General features: G+C 41.8%; 1 protein-coding gene across 1 annotated transcript in view; it reads left to right on the plus strand.

Annotated features, from left to right (window-relative positions):
* Positions 1 to 13,407, plus strand: part of LOC104507949 (GRAM domain-containing protein 1C-like) — a gene marked incomplete at both ends in the record, with an annotated part of 25,089 nt that extends 11,682 nt beyond the window's left edge. The window contains 4 exons of the mRNA XM_010149397.1: positions 6,432 to 6,516; positions 10,259 to 10,362; positions 12,056 to 12,151; positions 13,327 to 13,407. Of these exons, the coding sequence (XP_010147699.1) occupies positions 6,432 to 6,516; positions 10,259 to 10,362; positions 12,056 to 12,151; positions 13,327 to 13,407 (366 nt within the window). The remainder of the gene's footprint in view (positions 1 to 6,431; positions 6,517 to 10,258; positions 10,363 to 12,055; positions 12,152 to 13,326) is intronic.
* Positions 13,408 to 16,217: the final 2,810 nt, after the last annotated feature.

A 16,217-nucleotide genomic window follows, 5' to 3' on the forward strand; every position in this document is an offset into this window, starting at 1 on the left:
ACCACGGGCTGCAGGGGAACCTCTGCTCTGGGCACCCCTTCACTGACCTTGCTACCTGCAGTTGTTTCTCTCACATTCTCACTCCTCTCTTCAGCTGCAGTTGTTCAGTGGTTTTCCCCTTTTAAAACAATGTTATCCCAGAGGCACTGCCAACTGTCGCTGATGGGCTCAGCCTTGGCCAGCAGTAGGTCTGTTTTGGATCTGACTGGCATTGGCTCTGTCGGGCACTGGGGAAGCTTCTAACAACTTTGCACAGAAGCTGCCCATGTAGCCCCCACCCCCCAGCTACCAAAACCTTGCTGGGCAAACTCAATACAGAGGACACTCAGTATTTCAGAAGCTCTCTATGAGGTTGTTCTGAGGAGTTTCTCCCTACATGCATTTTTAGAAGCTACTGGTGTTAGTGGTAAATAATTGTCTAACACTTTTAGTGTACCTGCCCGTGCATCTGTGAGAACTTGCTAATACTAACACTCATTTTGGGAGGGACTGGGGACTCTGTCTTAGCCCTATTTATGGGATCTCAGGATTTAAAAAAATCCAAACCAAAAAACCCTGCAAATAAACCCAAACAAACATGCGAAACCCTAGAAAATACAGTAGCTTGAATATTTGCTCATGACCTGTATTTTAATATCCCTTTCTCGAAACTTTACATACTATATTTCCAACAGAATAAAGACATAGTTGCACCAAAATTCTTACTGGATGCTGTTCTGCCGGCACACAGATGCCACTGAAGAACTGCCATGGGTTTGTTTTCTACTCAGTCCCATTTTTCTCCTTCAGCCTCTGCAAAGAAGACAGGGGCTTGGCCACTGAAGGGGACAGGGCATGTAACGAACCTAGTGCACAGCCCTGTGCCTGCCAATGGCCCGCTGGAAGAGTGCCCTGTGCGTATGAGACTCCCCTCTCCAGAGGAGTTAAGGGTGAATGAAGAGGAGCATAGAACGAATGTGAGTGAATCAGTCCTGGCTCCTTAAACTCTTCCACCTCCCACTGAGGCTATGGGCTGGTTTCCGTTTCCTTGAGAGCATGGGAACTTTTGGAAAGCAGGCTCCAGGGGAATACAATGGCTGAGGAAACCCTGGCAACAGTTGCTTTTGTGGTTTTATTTTTAATTAGTTGACTTGCCTCATATGACCTATGAGTTAAATACAATTGTGTGTATAATCAGGTGCAATCAAATAGCTATTTATTAAAAAAAAAAGCTCCCCCTCCAAAAAAAAAAAGTGGATGCTACACATCAGTCCCAAAGTACACAGTGTTCTCCGCATAGCACGGTAAGTCCTCCGAAGCAAGGTGGTCTTGCTCTTCAGGTCCTGTGAGTGGTTATTTTCCTGTGCAAGTTAATATATTTGTGCTTCAGGAGAAAGAAGAGAACAGTAAGTTACTGCTAGTAAAGCTTAGGGGTACTCAATGATTTAAACCTATTTCTAATGGCAAATTTTCCTGTGATTCTGTCAGGGAACGGTTAGTGAAAATAGATAACTGTAACAGAGTGGATCCGGACTGTTTGCTTGTGACAGGAAAAGCAAGTCTGACGCTTTCAGAGTACACCCTTGTGCCTTGTTTTTAGAAGAAATGGAAAACTGTGGCCTAGAACTGTGCAAAGCTAAGGGAGACCGGTAGTCATGTGGACACGAGCTTCCGCTGTGATTCTGTGCCTAAAAGTAAACGCCAGTTGGATTTGCGCGTTTGCAGTGGCTCCTCAGCGTTACCTGTAGCTCTCAAGAAGCACACTGAAAATAGGAGGGGGTTCAGAAGAGCCATGACAATAAGTCTGAAAAAAATCTCTTTGCCAATAGACTTGAGAAGCGTAATGCTTGCCCTAGGAGAAGATACGGGGTAACTTGCTCACAATCCAGAAATAATTCACAAAGTGAAGATAAGATTAACCAACAGACCACTAGAAGAACGGCCCATAGCTAGGGTGGCATTTTCCATCAGGAGTGACTTTTAATTTAAGGAGATAAATTATCTTTTTTTTTTTTTTTTCCCCTCCCCTTTCCTAAAGAGAAATTTGGTCATTGCAGCTCTGGTTTTGTAGCAGGAGCTAAATTGCAACGTAGTTGTGGCTTGTGGATGGTCATAATGAACTTTCTTGGACTGAAGAAGTGGCTGCAGTGGGATCAACATTTCTCTGATCTGGCACCTTTTCCCGGTAGCCTTGGCGCAGAGACCACTGTCTGAATGTGTTCTTCTGTGTGTAGATGAGTCTGAATCTGGTTTGGAGTAGGTGAAGTCTTAAGTTAGCTTGCCTTGTGCTGCTAAGTGAGGCTTTTGTTCAGGGCTGTTAACTTAGCTCTCTCCTAACCTGGTGAGGGTTTATCTTACTGAAAGTGCAACGTTGGTATGTTTTGTTTGGTTTTTTTCTTTTAATCTCCCCCTTACCAGGTAGATTTAAAGAATACATGTCTTTTTGTATAAAATCTAAGTCCTCTCTGACTGGGTGTTGTACTTAAGAGACTGTTTTCTTTTTCTTTCTCTTAATGATAAGAAGGATTTTAGATAAATTTGAAGAGGAGAGCAGCAGTGCATTCCTCAGTAGAAACACAATTATTTTTGCTAGGGTATTATATTATTTAGGATATTGCTAGGATATTATTTATATTTTAACGTTATAAATATCCCCAGATTTGGTTTTGACTATGTCTAAGAACTTCATAAGGAAGTTCTGTGGTCAAATTCTTTTGTGTGTGCAGAATACCTTGTCAGGTGGTATTTAAGTGGCAGGTAGAGATAGTGGCATGGATTTGCTTGCTTGTAGATAGAGGAGCAAAGCCGTGTGGCTCATTGGCCACATTTTGATGGTTAAGTGAGGCTTCTGAGCATAAAAGGGGAGTGGGTTGGGCAGTTTGCTTGTAGGCTTGTTTGATGCTGGGACCCCAAGCGCTTGGTGGTAACTGCACGCTCCCACTGTGTGCTTCTTTTAAACTGAGGTGACCTCGGGGTTGTATTACTGTAGTGGGGAGGTCGACTCACCTGTGTTCTCAGCTGCTTGTATTCATAACTGTTTGCTAAAACTATAGAATGCCAATTGTCAGGTAATGTGTGGGTTGTGTCGTGTCTCAAAACGATGAGGAAACACTAACAAAGCAAATGCAGAATTATTGCAAATGTTCTGCTGAGGGTGATTGACTATTTGCATGTTTAGTGGTATATGCAATCAAATAATTTCCTAACAATTAGCATTTTTGCTCTACGCCTGGGAGAAGGAGTAGCTTAATTTTCCTCCTGTTTGCTAAATAGCTCAAATTATTTGCAGCGTCCACACTTTGAAGATGTAAATGTGAAGGGAAGCGGCTTTATTAACAGGCTTCTGTGATATAAATAGCTCAGCTTAGTCCTATTTAAGTTAACATATTTTTTTCTGGAACATGACTTTCTATAGTTGGACTCTGGTCCACCAAGATGTGAGCATCACTTGGTTATGTGTCGTCAAGTAGTATCTGGATCTTGCGTAACTGTCTTCTGTAAAACTTTCTGGATGACACTGAAGAGGCTTTTCTGCCTATGCTATTTTACAGGTTGCTGGTATATTTTGTGGCTTGAGATAAAGAATGTGAATGTGTTGTTGGCAGGACTTAATTTTCTTAGTGATTAAATATAGCATACCCATAAATGCCTAAGACTGTCCTTGGCCAAAGTGTTTGCCTGATGACTTATAATTAAACATAGAAATGTGCGTGTGTTAAAAATGAGTTGCTGTTTTCATCTCTTAAATCCCAGACTACAGCCTGATTTATGCCTTTCTTCTTTTAAGATGGTGTGTTTTGTAACTTGGGTGGCAACCTGCCTCAAATGCTGCTGTGTCTTGATGTTGTAATGGTGATTGTGAGAGACGCTGTATCTGTAGAAATCGAATTGTCTTATTTTCTTCACTTTAAGGAAATGGATAGTGCCAATAATGTTAAAATGATCCCTGTTGTTTTCCAAGTCCGTTGAGTGATCTCTTAATCACCAAGCTACCTACAGAGTATGTAATAATTACTGGTTTAAGTGAGCTAGTCTTCATACAAAGCAAGGAAAAGATAAAGTTAAAATTTCAATGTACTCACTCTTTTTTCTGCTGATTGATGAGCACCCTGCTCTGAATACTCTCATCTAATGTCCTGAGACCTCAATAGAAATCTGCAATTACTGAGGATTTCTTGTAGCCTGTTTGTCACTTGTGACAAAACACACTTCTAACTGCCAGCAAGGGTTTCTCAGACAACCTGTAGCAGGCTTTATGCTCTAGAAAAATATCTATTTATAAGTAAAACTCGGGTATCTTGAATTTGGATTCTTGGAGCTGTTGAACAGGCTGATTTAGGCCATAATATAAGCATGTCTGTGGAACTGTAATGTTCCTATTATCCTCTTCCTGATTGCTTTTGTCTTATAACCACAGAAATGCTTAACTGCAGTGTAGCTCTTATCTCTTGTAAACAGTGTGTTTGAGAAACTGCTTTTGGCCTTCAAAGCATGGCGGCTTAAATCGTACTTTCATAAATCAGGCTTGAAGATTGTGAACTTGCTTTTGCTCTCGTGGCAGACCAGTTCTTTTTCCCCCCTTGTATGTTGGCATTGTCATCACAAGCTCAGAGCTCAGTCACATTGAAGTACGACTGTATAAACTGTAGAGTCTCTGGAGCTTCAGGTGGAAACTTCATAGGTCTCTAACTTTTCCCCATGTCTCCTCCCAGAGTAATTGCAAATTACTGTATTGCTTCAAAGAGGTGCAGCCAGTGGGTGCCTATTTCAGATGATTGGTTAAAAGCATGCCTTTCAGGGCACAATGTGGCAAGGCCAAGAAACCGTAGCCTATCTACAGTAGATCGCACGTTCTCCAAGAACGTTATTTTTATAATCTCAGAAATAGCTGAAATATGTCTAACTGTATGCTTCCAGTTACATCTAACATGTTGCCCTGTTAGTTGCACTTAAAGCTTTCATGCTTGCTTTTCTGAGAAGGGGAGGGGTGGATGTATTTTCTGTCTCCTTCCCTCACTGCCTTTTTGCACTGAAATGCTCAGAATATGAGTGGACAGTAAATATGTACTCACTAGTGGTCATGCATAAAGACTTTATTGGTGGTAATAGCAGCAATCTCTTCTGTGGAAAATAGCAAAATGTGGGAATCTTGATGGGATGGGGGCACTATTGGAACTAGTTTATTAAAAGTCCCTCAAGCTGAAGATAAGTCTGTCTTTGTTCTGGAATTGTTTTGACAACAAGCATAGACCTAATGAACATGCTGCAGGAAGAGTGCTAAAACTGGGTGGGTTGTTTTTGTAAACATGCTGCCCGTCATACAGTCAAAAGTGGTTCTTTGCCTTATTTCTTCCCCCACCCTAAACGTAAATAGCCACTAATTTTATGGTAGAAATGGGTACAATAATGAATGTCAAGTTTTGGAGTAATACAGGTGCTCAAGGGGAGAATAACAGCCACGTGCTTAAGATCTTTAGAAAGGTTAAAATAAAAAGTGTAAAAGAGGCTTTTATAATATATTTATACCTTGTTTTGGTAACACCTGAAAGTGGCTTCTTCCAGTTGCAACTGTAGTTCATTTGAGTCACTGCCTTACACGGCATTTAGTTAGGATGGCCCCTAAAATAAGTGGCCAACATCTGTTAAGATAAAAATATGGCCTTGTTATTACTGCAAAAATGAAAAATAGGGCTTTTGCAGCAGAATTGTTTCTGGAGAACACGCTGAAGCTCTCTACGGGTGCGGGGGCATTCATTTATAAGAATAAGGAGTTAAAGTCCATCCATCAAGATTAATCTTATTTGCTGTGAGTTTAGCGCCCAATTTGAATCTTAAATGAACCATAAGCACCCCTGAAATAAGGGGTGAAATGTAGAGCAGATCAGGAAGTCAAGAGGTGATGGTGATGCTGCTGTTTGGGCTTACTGCAGGAAACTTTTGCCCTTATTCCTACAGGTCTAATTATAGCAACTGGCGAAAAATCTACTGCGTTGTAATATTCCTGAAACAGTACTCCAAGCAGCAATTGATGCTCTAGGTTGTGTCCTTGTGGCCAGCTAGTGGCCTGCATGAGGACACGATCTGTTCAGTCACCTCCTGCCTTGCTGCCTTGCTGCCTCTCTGTTTAGTCCACGCTAGAAGCCTTATCCCTGGAAGGGGCTCTCCTGTCCTTCTGAGAGGAGCAGGAGCCACCGTAGAACTGTAATGCCTTGTAATTGGCCTCTGGCCTGGTACAGGGAGCAGTTGCCCTGTGCTATCTTAAAAGCTAGAAGCACACTCTTACATAAGCAAGCATAAAGTTACAGTGATGGTCACATTTAGACACCACCTATTCTTTATTGCTCTTTTGATGTTCATTTGTTCTTCAAGATAAAATTACACATCCAGTATGGAGAGAGTTGACAGCTGAAAATAAATCTGTTTGCTTAACCTCTTACCATTCTTTGTTGCAGCTCTCAAGTTCCACTTACAAATATAGGAGTGAGGAATTCAAGAGACAGTTTTCTCATCTGCCAGACTCTGAGAGACTCATAGTAGGTAAGACTTAATCACACAAAAGGTGCTTTTCTTCTGGTTGATAACTCCAGATTGCAGTAGTGCCGAGGTGTGGGTGTTTTTTAGAGTAAATTCTAACTACAGCTGATAGCTTCCTATTCTCCTGTCTCTGAACTAGCATCAAATACCTTTGGGGAAACTCAGGTCCATACTCATCTCCTGTACTGCCCGCTTTGTCAAAAAAGACAGATTCCTTTTGGGGGTTGAGAAGTGAAGGAGATGATACAGAATCCTTCAGTTCATCTGGATATGGGACGGGAGTCTCTTAATGTTTTTTTCTGCTGCTACTATTTAGTGTTTTTTCAGACAAAACCCTTCCTGATAGCAGTGGAGATGTGACTGTCTGACAGCTGTTAGCTGACAGCCTGGAAAGAAAGCACTATGGAGGGTCAGGGTGAGCCCTGAGCACATAAACTCAACATGTGCATTGATGGGCTTGTGTGATGCAAGTGTGAGAAGAACAACAGAGGTAGAGTTGAATCGTGAGAGCATTGAGTTTGTTCTTTCCAGCACAGACAACCACCTTAGTGTACTTCTTGCAGTGTCATAACCATTTATTTTCTGTCCTATGAGTGTCCAAGTCCTCTCTTCCGCTTTAAAGAGGCGACTAGTTATGGCTGAGTCAGTTGCTGTAGATGTTTGGGGAGGAGGGAATGGTTCCACAGTTGTAATGGTTTGGTCCTTGGATACAAAGGTAAGGGATGCTGCTTTAGTGACCCTATTAAGTAGCTAGGTCATCCTTTGTAGAAGCTTTTCCTTTACCCCCTGGAACTAAGCCCTAGACTCTTGCCCTAGGCACCTTGATTAATGTGACTTCTGGGACTGAGTGACACCGTGAGTGCTTGTAATTTAAAAGACTCTCTTCAGAGACAAATGCCAGCTATGTGGTATGAGGACATAAAACTCCCATCAGCCATCATAAAATCATAGAATGGTTTACAGGAGATCATTGGAAAATGCAACCCAATCTTCATTTTATCCTAGCTTACAATGCTGTGCACGTGGATGTATTTTTCAGCGTGGTATGTTGAGAGCAGATGATAATTGATTATGCCCTACGCTGGTCTGTGCAGTTGTAGTTACTCCTAGGCTAGTGCTGAGCATGATGTACATTATCTGGTGCTCTGCTGTGCAAATCTGTTGGTTCTGGGTTGGCTCTTGCCTTGTGCAGAGGTTTTTCACAGCCTGTATACCAAGTCAGCTTATCCATATGCTTATAGTATAAATGCAGGCACAGAAGTAACAGCTGGAAGAGCAGAGGTGGTGGGAGGGGGCAGAAGAAGGTGGCAGAGAATACCAAACTGGTACATAACTTCATGGCACTGAAGTGTTTCTTTTGAGTTCTGACTCCCTGTTTTGCTCCACTGCAAAATCTAAAGTAGGCGGGTGTATATCCTTCCCTCCTTTACATGCAGCCATGTCCTTATTTCCTCCTTTATCACTTGCCTCCCAGGTAAGGCTGCCTGTGCTGCCCGAGCCTTGTGTAACAGTTACACTGTCTGAGAATTGTGTGGTGTTTTCATACAGAAGTGGCACTGTGACTGTTAAAAGTTTGCATCTTATGCAACCTTTAAGAAGGTGAATATTGAGAGGCTGTCAGTATATGCTTGCAGCAGGCTGACTTCCTTTCAGGTTAGTGGAAGAGAAATTAGAGCTTTTACTTGCGCTGAAACAGTTAAATCCCTTCGTCCTTTTCCAGCCTCATAAGGAGGCAGTTATGCTCTGAAATGCCTTCTGCATTTTTAAAATGCTTGAGTTCAGTACAGAAATAAAACAGAAGAAAAGGATATTACTTCAAAGCGTTGTTTTGACGTTTCTGCTTACACAGGGTTGATCTAGAAAGCCATGAAGCAAACGCTGATGCACAGGTTCAATGAACAGGCTGCCTGGGACTTGGAGAAAGATTTAGTAATGGGTTAATCTCAACAATGTAGCACTTGTTCCATCAGAGGCAAAGTTATTACTTTATATGCAATTTTTTTTTTTTAACCCCGAGAAAGCAGTGCTCCTTTGGAAGGACCTTTTGCATCCTCCAAGCAAAGAGCTCTTCCTTTGCTTAGTGCAGAGGAACTTATCACAGGCTTTACAGTGCTCAAAGAAGCAATTACTTGCTGCTATTCATTAAAAGAATTGTGACTGCTCCTGTTCTTAACTTAGCTGTTAAAAAAAGGAGTGACTATTCCATTGTAATGAGGACTGTATATAAAGAATATATGAAATATAATTCATTTAATGAAAATGACTTAAACTTTTGAAATGGGGGTTTAAAGGAGTGCTACTAACTTTAATTTGTCTGAAAATGTTGTTTACAAGCAGAATCTTAAGTTACTGAATCTGAAGAGTTAGAAGGAGAAATGCTAATCTCTCCCTTTTTGTTTTGATATTCTTTTGTGTAGGTAGGTCATGGTGGTGTTGCTTGCTCATCACTTGCCCAGTGCTCCCATATCTATAGGCCTGAATCCCTCTCCCACCCCCAAACATAGAAGTCAGATGCAAACTTCTTGGTAATGTTTTCCTCAAGTCCTTAATCTCAAACTCCTGCTGCCTGCCCTCCCTGCTCTCCTAGCATTTTGGTATCTGACTTCTCTAAACATGATTAGTTTGGATTTAAGTTTATGTAATTCTGTTTGCGGTTCTCTCTCCAAGGACTTGTATACATGTCTCATGCTTGTTGCAATGAACTTTATTTTCACTTGTTTTTTTTGAGGAGAAAGCCAAAGAGAATTTTAAAAGTCATTATAAAAGCTGCTGCAGATGCAGACTTACCTTGAAGTTAGGATGGTGAGAGACTCCTGAACCTCTTGGTACTTGAACAAGAACTGTATTTGTCTTCTTGTTGTACTCAGAATCTGAATTCTGGCTCAGACAATACCAGATATGATGCTTCTCAAAATAACAAAACTCTTTAGAGGTATCAAATTAAATTCATTAACATGCTGCGTGAATAGGTATATTCTGGCTATTTTCTTATAACGTAACCTTCTTTAGGTTGGAGCTTCCAGAAGGGGTCTGTCTGAACTTTCTAGTGGTAGTACTTCTGAGGCTCTGAAATACTGAACATTTTCTCAGAGGTTTTAAAAAGTGCAACCAAATGCTCTGCTCTTGGACTTAATTAGCAGGTATCTGATCATGGGTAATTGCCTTCTAGATGAATCTGTTTCTCAATAGGGATGTTTCAGCCAGGGGCAGTATCATAATAAAAATGACAGCTTCTGAAAACATCCCCTGCCTGGAGAACTGGATAACTTCAAGCTGCCTTTGTGTCTCACTCTGCAGACTGTTTTAGCGAGTGATAGGATCTGTGTAGTGGCAAATGATTATCTTCCTACAGCATGTGATCTACTGTTACGTAGGAGTTGTCAGTATAATCTGTTATACTGTAAAATGTTGGTGTATTCTGTTGTTCAGGTGCTTTGAAGTTTGACTTATGAATGCTTCTCCCATGTACTCTTGATAACTCTTCTCTGAAAAGACAGGATAATGCACAGGAGGTTGATACATGGAGTGCTGTCTTTGCACAGATACTTCCGTCAGCTCTGGCTTTGGGGTGTTCCCAGAACAATGGTCTGGATGCAGCCCAGTGCAAGTCTGCCTTCACTTTTGAAGAGTGAAAGAAATGGCTTTTTATTTGTATTGTAGCACTCTTGACTCATTTCAAGTTAACAGGTCTGGGTCAACTGAGCTGCAATAAGTGAGTAAACTTGCTCTTGCTCTCTATACATAGATTATGCCTGTGCACTCCAGAAGGATATCCTGCTGCAAGGACGCCTGTACCTCTCTGAAAACTGGCTCTGTTTCCACAGCAACATTTTCCGATGGGAGACCACAGTAAGATCTCTTAGCTCACTTGAATCCCACCTCTTCTTTGTCCTGTGTAAGAGTCCCTCAACCAAATCTTATCCTGTCAATCTCGTGATAGTAACTTTGCACTGAAAAGAAAGAGCCTGCACCCCAGAGTGGAAGTGCAGGTCCGTTGCTCTGTATAATGACAATAGCGTTGGAGACGTCCGAATGCTGAAGTGAGCCTGTTTAGTCAGTTACTCAGCACAGGAAGTAGTTTAGGAGTTATGCTGAAGCTGATCTTTTACATTTCTGGATGACAATTTGCCTCCTAATCAAGGAGAGTTGCTCTGTAAAGGGGTGTAACACGTGATATGCTCCTGTAAGACCAAGAGCATGATACAGTGCATGGTGTTGCCCTGTTCCAGAACTCTCAGCATTGAACCTTACTTGGTTTAGTCTCATGTGTAAGTATCGGCATCCAAGAAGAGCTGAAGAGAGTCTATAAATGACCTCTGCAAGTTCTCATGCTGTAGTCTGACGCTTTTGAACAGTATGAGCAAAAGTGGGTATTTGTGACATGTTTACCCTCTATTTCTGTCACATTAGGTTAATGAGAAAGGGAAGGTAACCTAGTTATTAGGTGATGGAGATGTGTCAATGTTCTGCAGCTGTGAGACTGCTCATACCTTAAGCTAATCTGTTAAATTCTCCTGTGTGCGCTCTGGAGTACACAGTGTGAACAACAAATAGCTCATGTACTTAAGAGAGTGAGGGGGTGTGGAAATACTTAACTGCAAACCAAGCTTAATTTCATCGGATGGATTTGATGATTGAATGTCTCTTATTGTAGACTTGAGATTTAAAAAAAAAAACAACACACACACACCCCAAAACCCAATGACGCCCTTGAATATATAAGCTATTCAAAAGCTGATTTTTCAGCCAAAACATCATATGTCCTGGTAACCTGTTACTGCCTGCCTAGCAGGGTGGTATCTTTAGTGGTATCTTAAGGCAGTCTAAGCACACCACCTGCAATGGCACTGCCAGGTTTTGGGAGCTACTTAGCAGGCTGTGTTAATGCAGAGAAAAAGTGGAGGGCCTTCTGCACACACAGGAAAAAGCAAGATCCAGCTCTGCTCTCTAATCTGAATGGCAGCACAGCCTTATCCACAAGGGAAGAGCATAGGCTGAATGGAAATGGCTTGTTGCAGCCAGTCAGACTGTGCTTTTCTAACCAGAAACGTTTTGAGTACTAATATGCAAGGAAAACACCCTCAAGCAGGAAAATATCCTTGCAGTGTCTGGACTGCAAATAAACCTCTGAAAATGGACTGGATGGCAAACTTCTGTGAGATGACACAGACAATAATGCCTGTTATGTCCTGCCTTATGTATAGCATACCGATTGGGATTGGCTTTGAGATCTGGGGTTGGGATTGTGCCCTTGATCCTTGAGTGTTGCTGGAGGAGTGGAAGGAAAGAAGAAAGAGCCGCTTTCTTCCCTACTCTTAGTATGACAGGACATTAGCCTTAAATCATCTTAACTTGCTTCTACTTTGGAATGCTTGCTGTTAAGGTTAGCAGGTGGAGACAGTAATTGCCTTTGTGATCCCAGCTGAATAGCATCCCAGGGTTTGGGGTTAGTTTGAGTTTCTCTTGCTTGTTCTGTGACTCTGTAGATTTGTAGTCTTAATGGTGATTTTTAATATGTCTTATTAAATCTGTTTCTACTTAGATTTCTATTGCCTTGAAGGACATCACTTTCATGACAAAGGAGAAGACTGCTCGGCTCATTCCAAATGCCATACAAATAGCAACTAAAGGAGAGAAGGTGAAAACCTGTATTGAAATATGGGGCTTTCTTTAAACGATAATGTCCAGGGCAGAGCACTTGTGGCTTTAAATTTGCATAAGTAACTTCCCTGTCAAATCTTTAAATGTGATTGAGATTAGAAGACAGACTTTGTGGTTTGGTCCCTGTGCATATTGATTTGATAATTCAGCTTGAGTTTGATTGTAGAATCCCCTGGTGGTGTTGATGCACTAACCAGAAAGGGAGTTTTTTCTGCCACTGATTCTCAGAGGAAAGCCATTGGAAAACCAAAAGTTCAGGGCATGAATTTAGAATGGACATACTTGTGGTTGCAAAAATATCAAAATCCCTGGATTTAAAGTGCCCCTGGAAGAAAATTGCTGAAAACCAAAGGACTGTGATATCATGGGGTTTGAGTCATGGAGAAGTATACCCATAGAACTTGCAAGTTTAGGTTTTGGGTGTGCATTTGGAGAAACTGAAAAGCACGATGCAGAATATGTGCAACATAATCAATGATACTTCTTCGGTAAATGCCTTGAAAATATTTCTTGGCTGGATACAGAGGATATGGGGTGAATCTGGAGCCGTTCTTTGTGAAGGAATGGCGATTCCTCCTATTTGCCTGTTCCTTCTCAATTTATTAAATAATAACTCTCATCATCAAGGAAGGTAAACCTCTTCCTCTGCTGAACAAGCTTTCAAATGGGAAAGATTTTAATACTGCAAATGATGCAGCTAATTTGATCTCCTATTTTAATTATTTTAATTTTACATCTTCTCATGTGAAAAGATTAGTAAAAAGGAATATGTGGTGGAAGGATGGAAAGGGCTGTGGCCTCTAAGAAAGGGGCATAGGCTTCCCTAGCTTATTCCACCTCCTGTTAGGAAGTGGGAGAAAGATTTAACCGTGTAGTTAGTTGAGGTGAAGCTCTTCCTTTATGCCTGAGGTACAAATGATTGCAATAAGATGCCCAGAAGAGCGAGTGTCTTTATCTACTCTGTGGATATTGGGGAATTAACTTACTTATTAAAAGTAGTGTGGAGTGTGAGGAATACAAGCCCGGGTTTGTTTGAATGCAAGAGGAGTGTGCCATTGCTGAAAACCTTAGGATATTCAAGATACAAGGAAGCATTCTGGGTTTCTTGAAAATACCTACATGTGTGCTTTTTGCACTTTGTTTTCCCTGCAGTTTTTCTTCACGTCATTCAGTGCAAGAGACAGGAGCTACCTCAGTATCTTCCGCCTATGGCAGAACGTGTTGCTGGAAAAGGTAAGCTTGTAAGTGCTGCTGCCTGTGGTCATGTAACAAAATAACCTTTCTGATGTAAGCAGATGTCTTTTGAGGATAAGAGACTTCCTGAAGAAGTTAGCTTTTCCCTTCTGACACAGAATTTTGATCCAACATTCTCCTTCGACTCCTTGTACTTCAGCTCCCAGATACACTTCTCATCCTTTTCTTCTCATACTGCCATCTACAACTTTGCTGTTGGTGGAGCATTTTGTCTTTGAAGATAGGTTGGATGCTTCTCTTCACTACCAGCTCAAGGTTCTGTTACTAATCTGGCATGCACTTGCTTCACATGGTCTGTGGCTAACTTGTGATTTAAAAGGCAAGAGGCTTTTTCACTGAAGCTTTTTTCCTCTTTAAGGAAAAATCCAGAAGTCCCCTTCTCAGATAAGTTAGCTGAACCGTTGCCAACCAACTCATTACAGCTCCCCTGACCTTGAATAAACGCAGCAAAGGCAAGCTGTATGATATGGAAGTGTATTTTGGCAACTTCTGCTAGTTAGCTTGATTTGTATTGCAATTTGCGGACACTTAAGCTAATCTTCTTTCTAAAAATGTACCGACACTTTTGCAGAACATCACTGTAAGTAGTGCAGTTTTTGTAAACCAATTCCTTCCTGTTTATGGCTCTCGGCATTTAAATATTTCAACACAGTTGCAATTGAACACTGAAATATCCATATATGACTCTGCGCTACAGCGGTCCCTGAAGGCTTAAAGCTGTTTCGCTGCTTATATGTAGTACCCACACAGGCTTTTTTGTTACATGAATTTTAGGGCAGACCAGAGGCACTTTTTATCAAACAAAAGCTGAAAATAAAGGAAAATGCCATTTAACGCAAAACTAATGTTTCCTGCAAATCTCTTGTCCCTCATATCAAATACTGTTTAACTGTGATATCATAACCATCTGGTCTTGAATCCAGCTGTAGCACTGCAAAACCCATAATGTACTAAGTCATCTCTGGACTGGAATTTGCAACTGGAACTAACCTTGTTTTCCTTTGTGAGGCAAAGTTTATCAGGGTGGTAATGACCTTACTCAGTTGGTTAGTTTGGTGCTGGAGGGCGAACGTATGAGCTTGCAGGTATACAAGCCCATTCCAGGGGCTGGAACAGTGGCAACAAGTTTTGTGCTGTCCAGTATTAGTTTTTTCCTGTGCGTTTCTCCGCTTTGACATGGAAACAAGTGTCACATTAGGAACAACTTTTCACTACAGAGCCCTAACTAAAGGATAGATAGGAAAGTAGAAGGCAGACTGCGTGCAAGATGAGAGGAATTAAACCAGCAGGTTTTGGGGACCAGTGCATCTGAGTAGCTTGGGAACTCTCCTTATTCTTCCTATCTAATTTTGCTATTAGCTAACTTACCTTTCCACGCACTTCAGTGCGGATGCAAGTTTATTACTTGAATTTCTGCGTTGCCATGAGGTGTATGTAAGGCTTTCTAATGTAGTATATTTGCAGCTATTTATTGAAAATTTATTTCTGTTAGGTTGAACTCCTGCTTCTGCAATGTAGTAGTGACTTCTGATTCTCTGCTAGGATGTGTTTGAGTCATGTGTCAGCCTGCTGTGATTCTTTACTGCTTAACCAAACTGCATCAAGCTATAGAGTGGCGCCGAGGAGTTGAAAGTAGAAACTGAAGTTGCTAGAGCTGGATCTGCTGACTACAGCGAGCAGCTGCCTACTGACCTGTTGCTAAAAGAAAGCCCTGGGTGCATCCAAGCAGTCTGGCTGCTTTCTCCCCATCACCTCATGATAAGGACAGCATACATTTGAAAGATCTCATACGTGTGAGGCTCTGGCATGGCATGCAACACTCCGACTATGTGAAACCTGGTATTTCTGGGCTCCAGTGGTCAAAGGGAATTGATAAGGTTTGTGACAAAACCACAGATCTCACTCTGGAACAAGTTCCAAAACCAGCTGTTTTTTGCATTTCCTCTGCAGATAGCTAAGTATTTTAAAGCCCATGGATAACTCAGTTATTATCTAGAGTACATCTGCTAGACCTGGAGATGACATCCAACTGTTGAATTATGAAACGAAGTCATTCTGGTGTCATCAGAGGTATAACTGGATACAGCTGTCACAGTGCTGGTTTGCGCCACCTGATGGCGAATAATCCCCAATTTGCAGGATTTGGATCTAGGGGGTTGGAATTGCATTTGCTTCAAATGACGTTTGTGCAGAGGTAGTTTTCAGTCGTTGGCTCTGGCCTCTTCAGCGCCTTCTGGGCATAGATTTCATGTTATGAGGTCTTGCCTCTGAAGAGCGACTTATCTGCTTTACCTGATGCCTTCAGCTTTCACCACCTGCAGAACTTTGGGTAGGGTCAGCGTGCCCTTTCCCAGATCTCCATCTTGTGGCCGTTCTGCCTTGTGCTTTTTAAGTATCACATGTCCTAGACAGTAGCTGAACAAGTCTTCTGTAAAGTCTGCCTTTCTGTCAGAAATGACTTGCATTACGTAAGAAAAACAGTACGTGGTCACATGCTATTCCATGCCTAAGCTTTTGCCCTCAAGGTGCTCTCCCCCAGCTTAGCATCACTGTTCTGATGGGACCCCTGGTCCCCTTAGCTGAGTTAGAGAATTACAACTCGTAGCTTCTCCTCCAGATCTTGATCAGAGTGCAATACTGTGCATTGGGTGCCCTTCAGCTTTGGTTCCTCTGGGAATCAGTTGGCACCTTCCTCTTAAGGTGGTCCTTTCTTAGGCTATTTTTTTAAAATGTCTATGTAAAGGTGCTTTTCCTACAAGGAAATCTACACCTTTCTTCCCCCTCCCCCC

This window comes from Eurypyga helias, unplaced genomic scaffold (genome assembly GCF_000690775.1).
Source record: "Eurypyga helias isolate BGI_N326 unplaced genomic scaffold, ASM69077v1 scaffold21543, whole genome shotgun sequence".
Classification (NCBI taxonomy): domain Eukaryota; kingdom Metazoa; phylum Chordata; class Aves; order Eurypygiformes; family Eurypygidae; genus Eurypyga; species Eurypyga helias.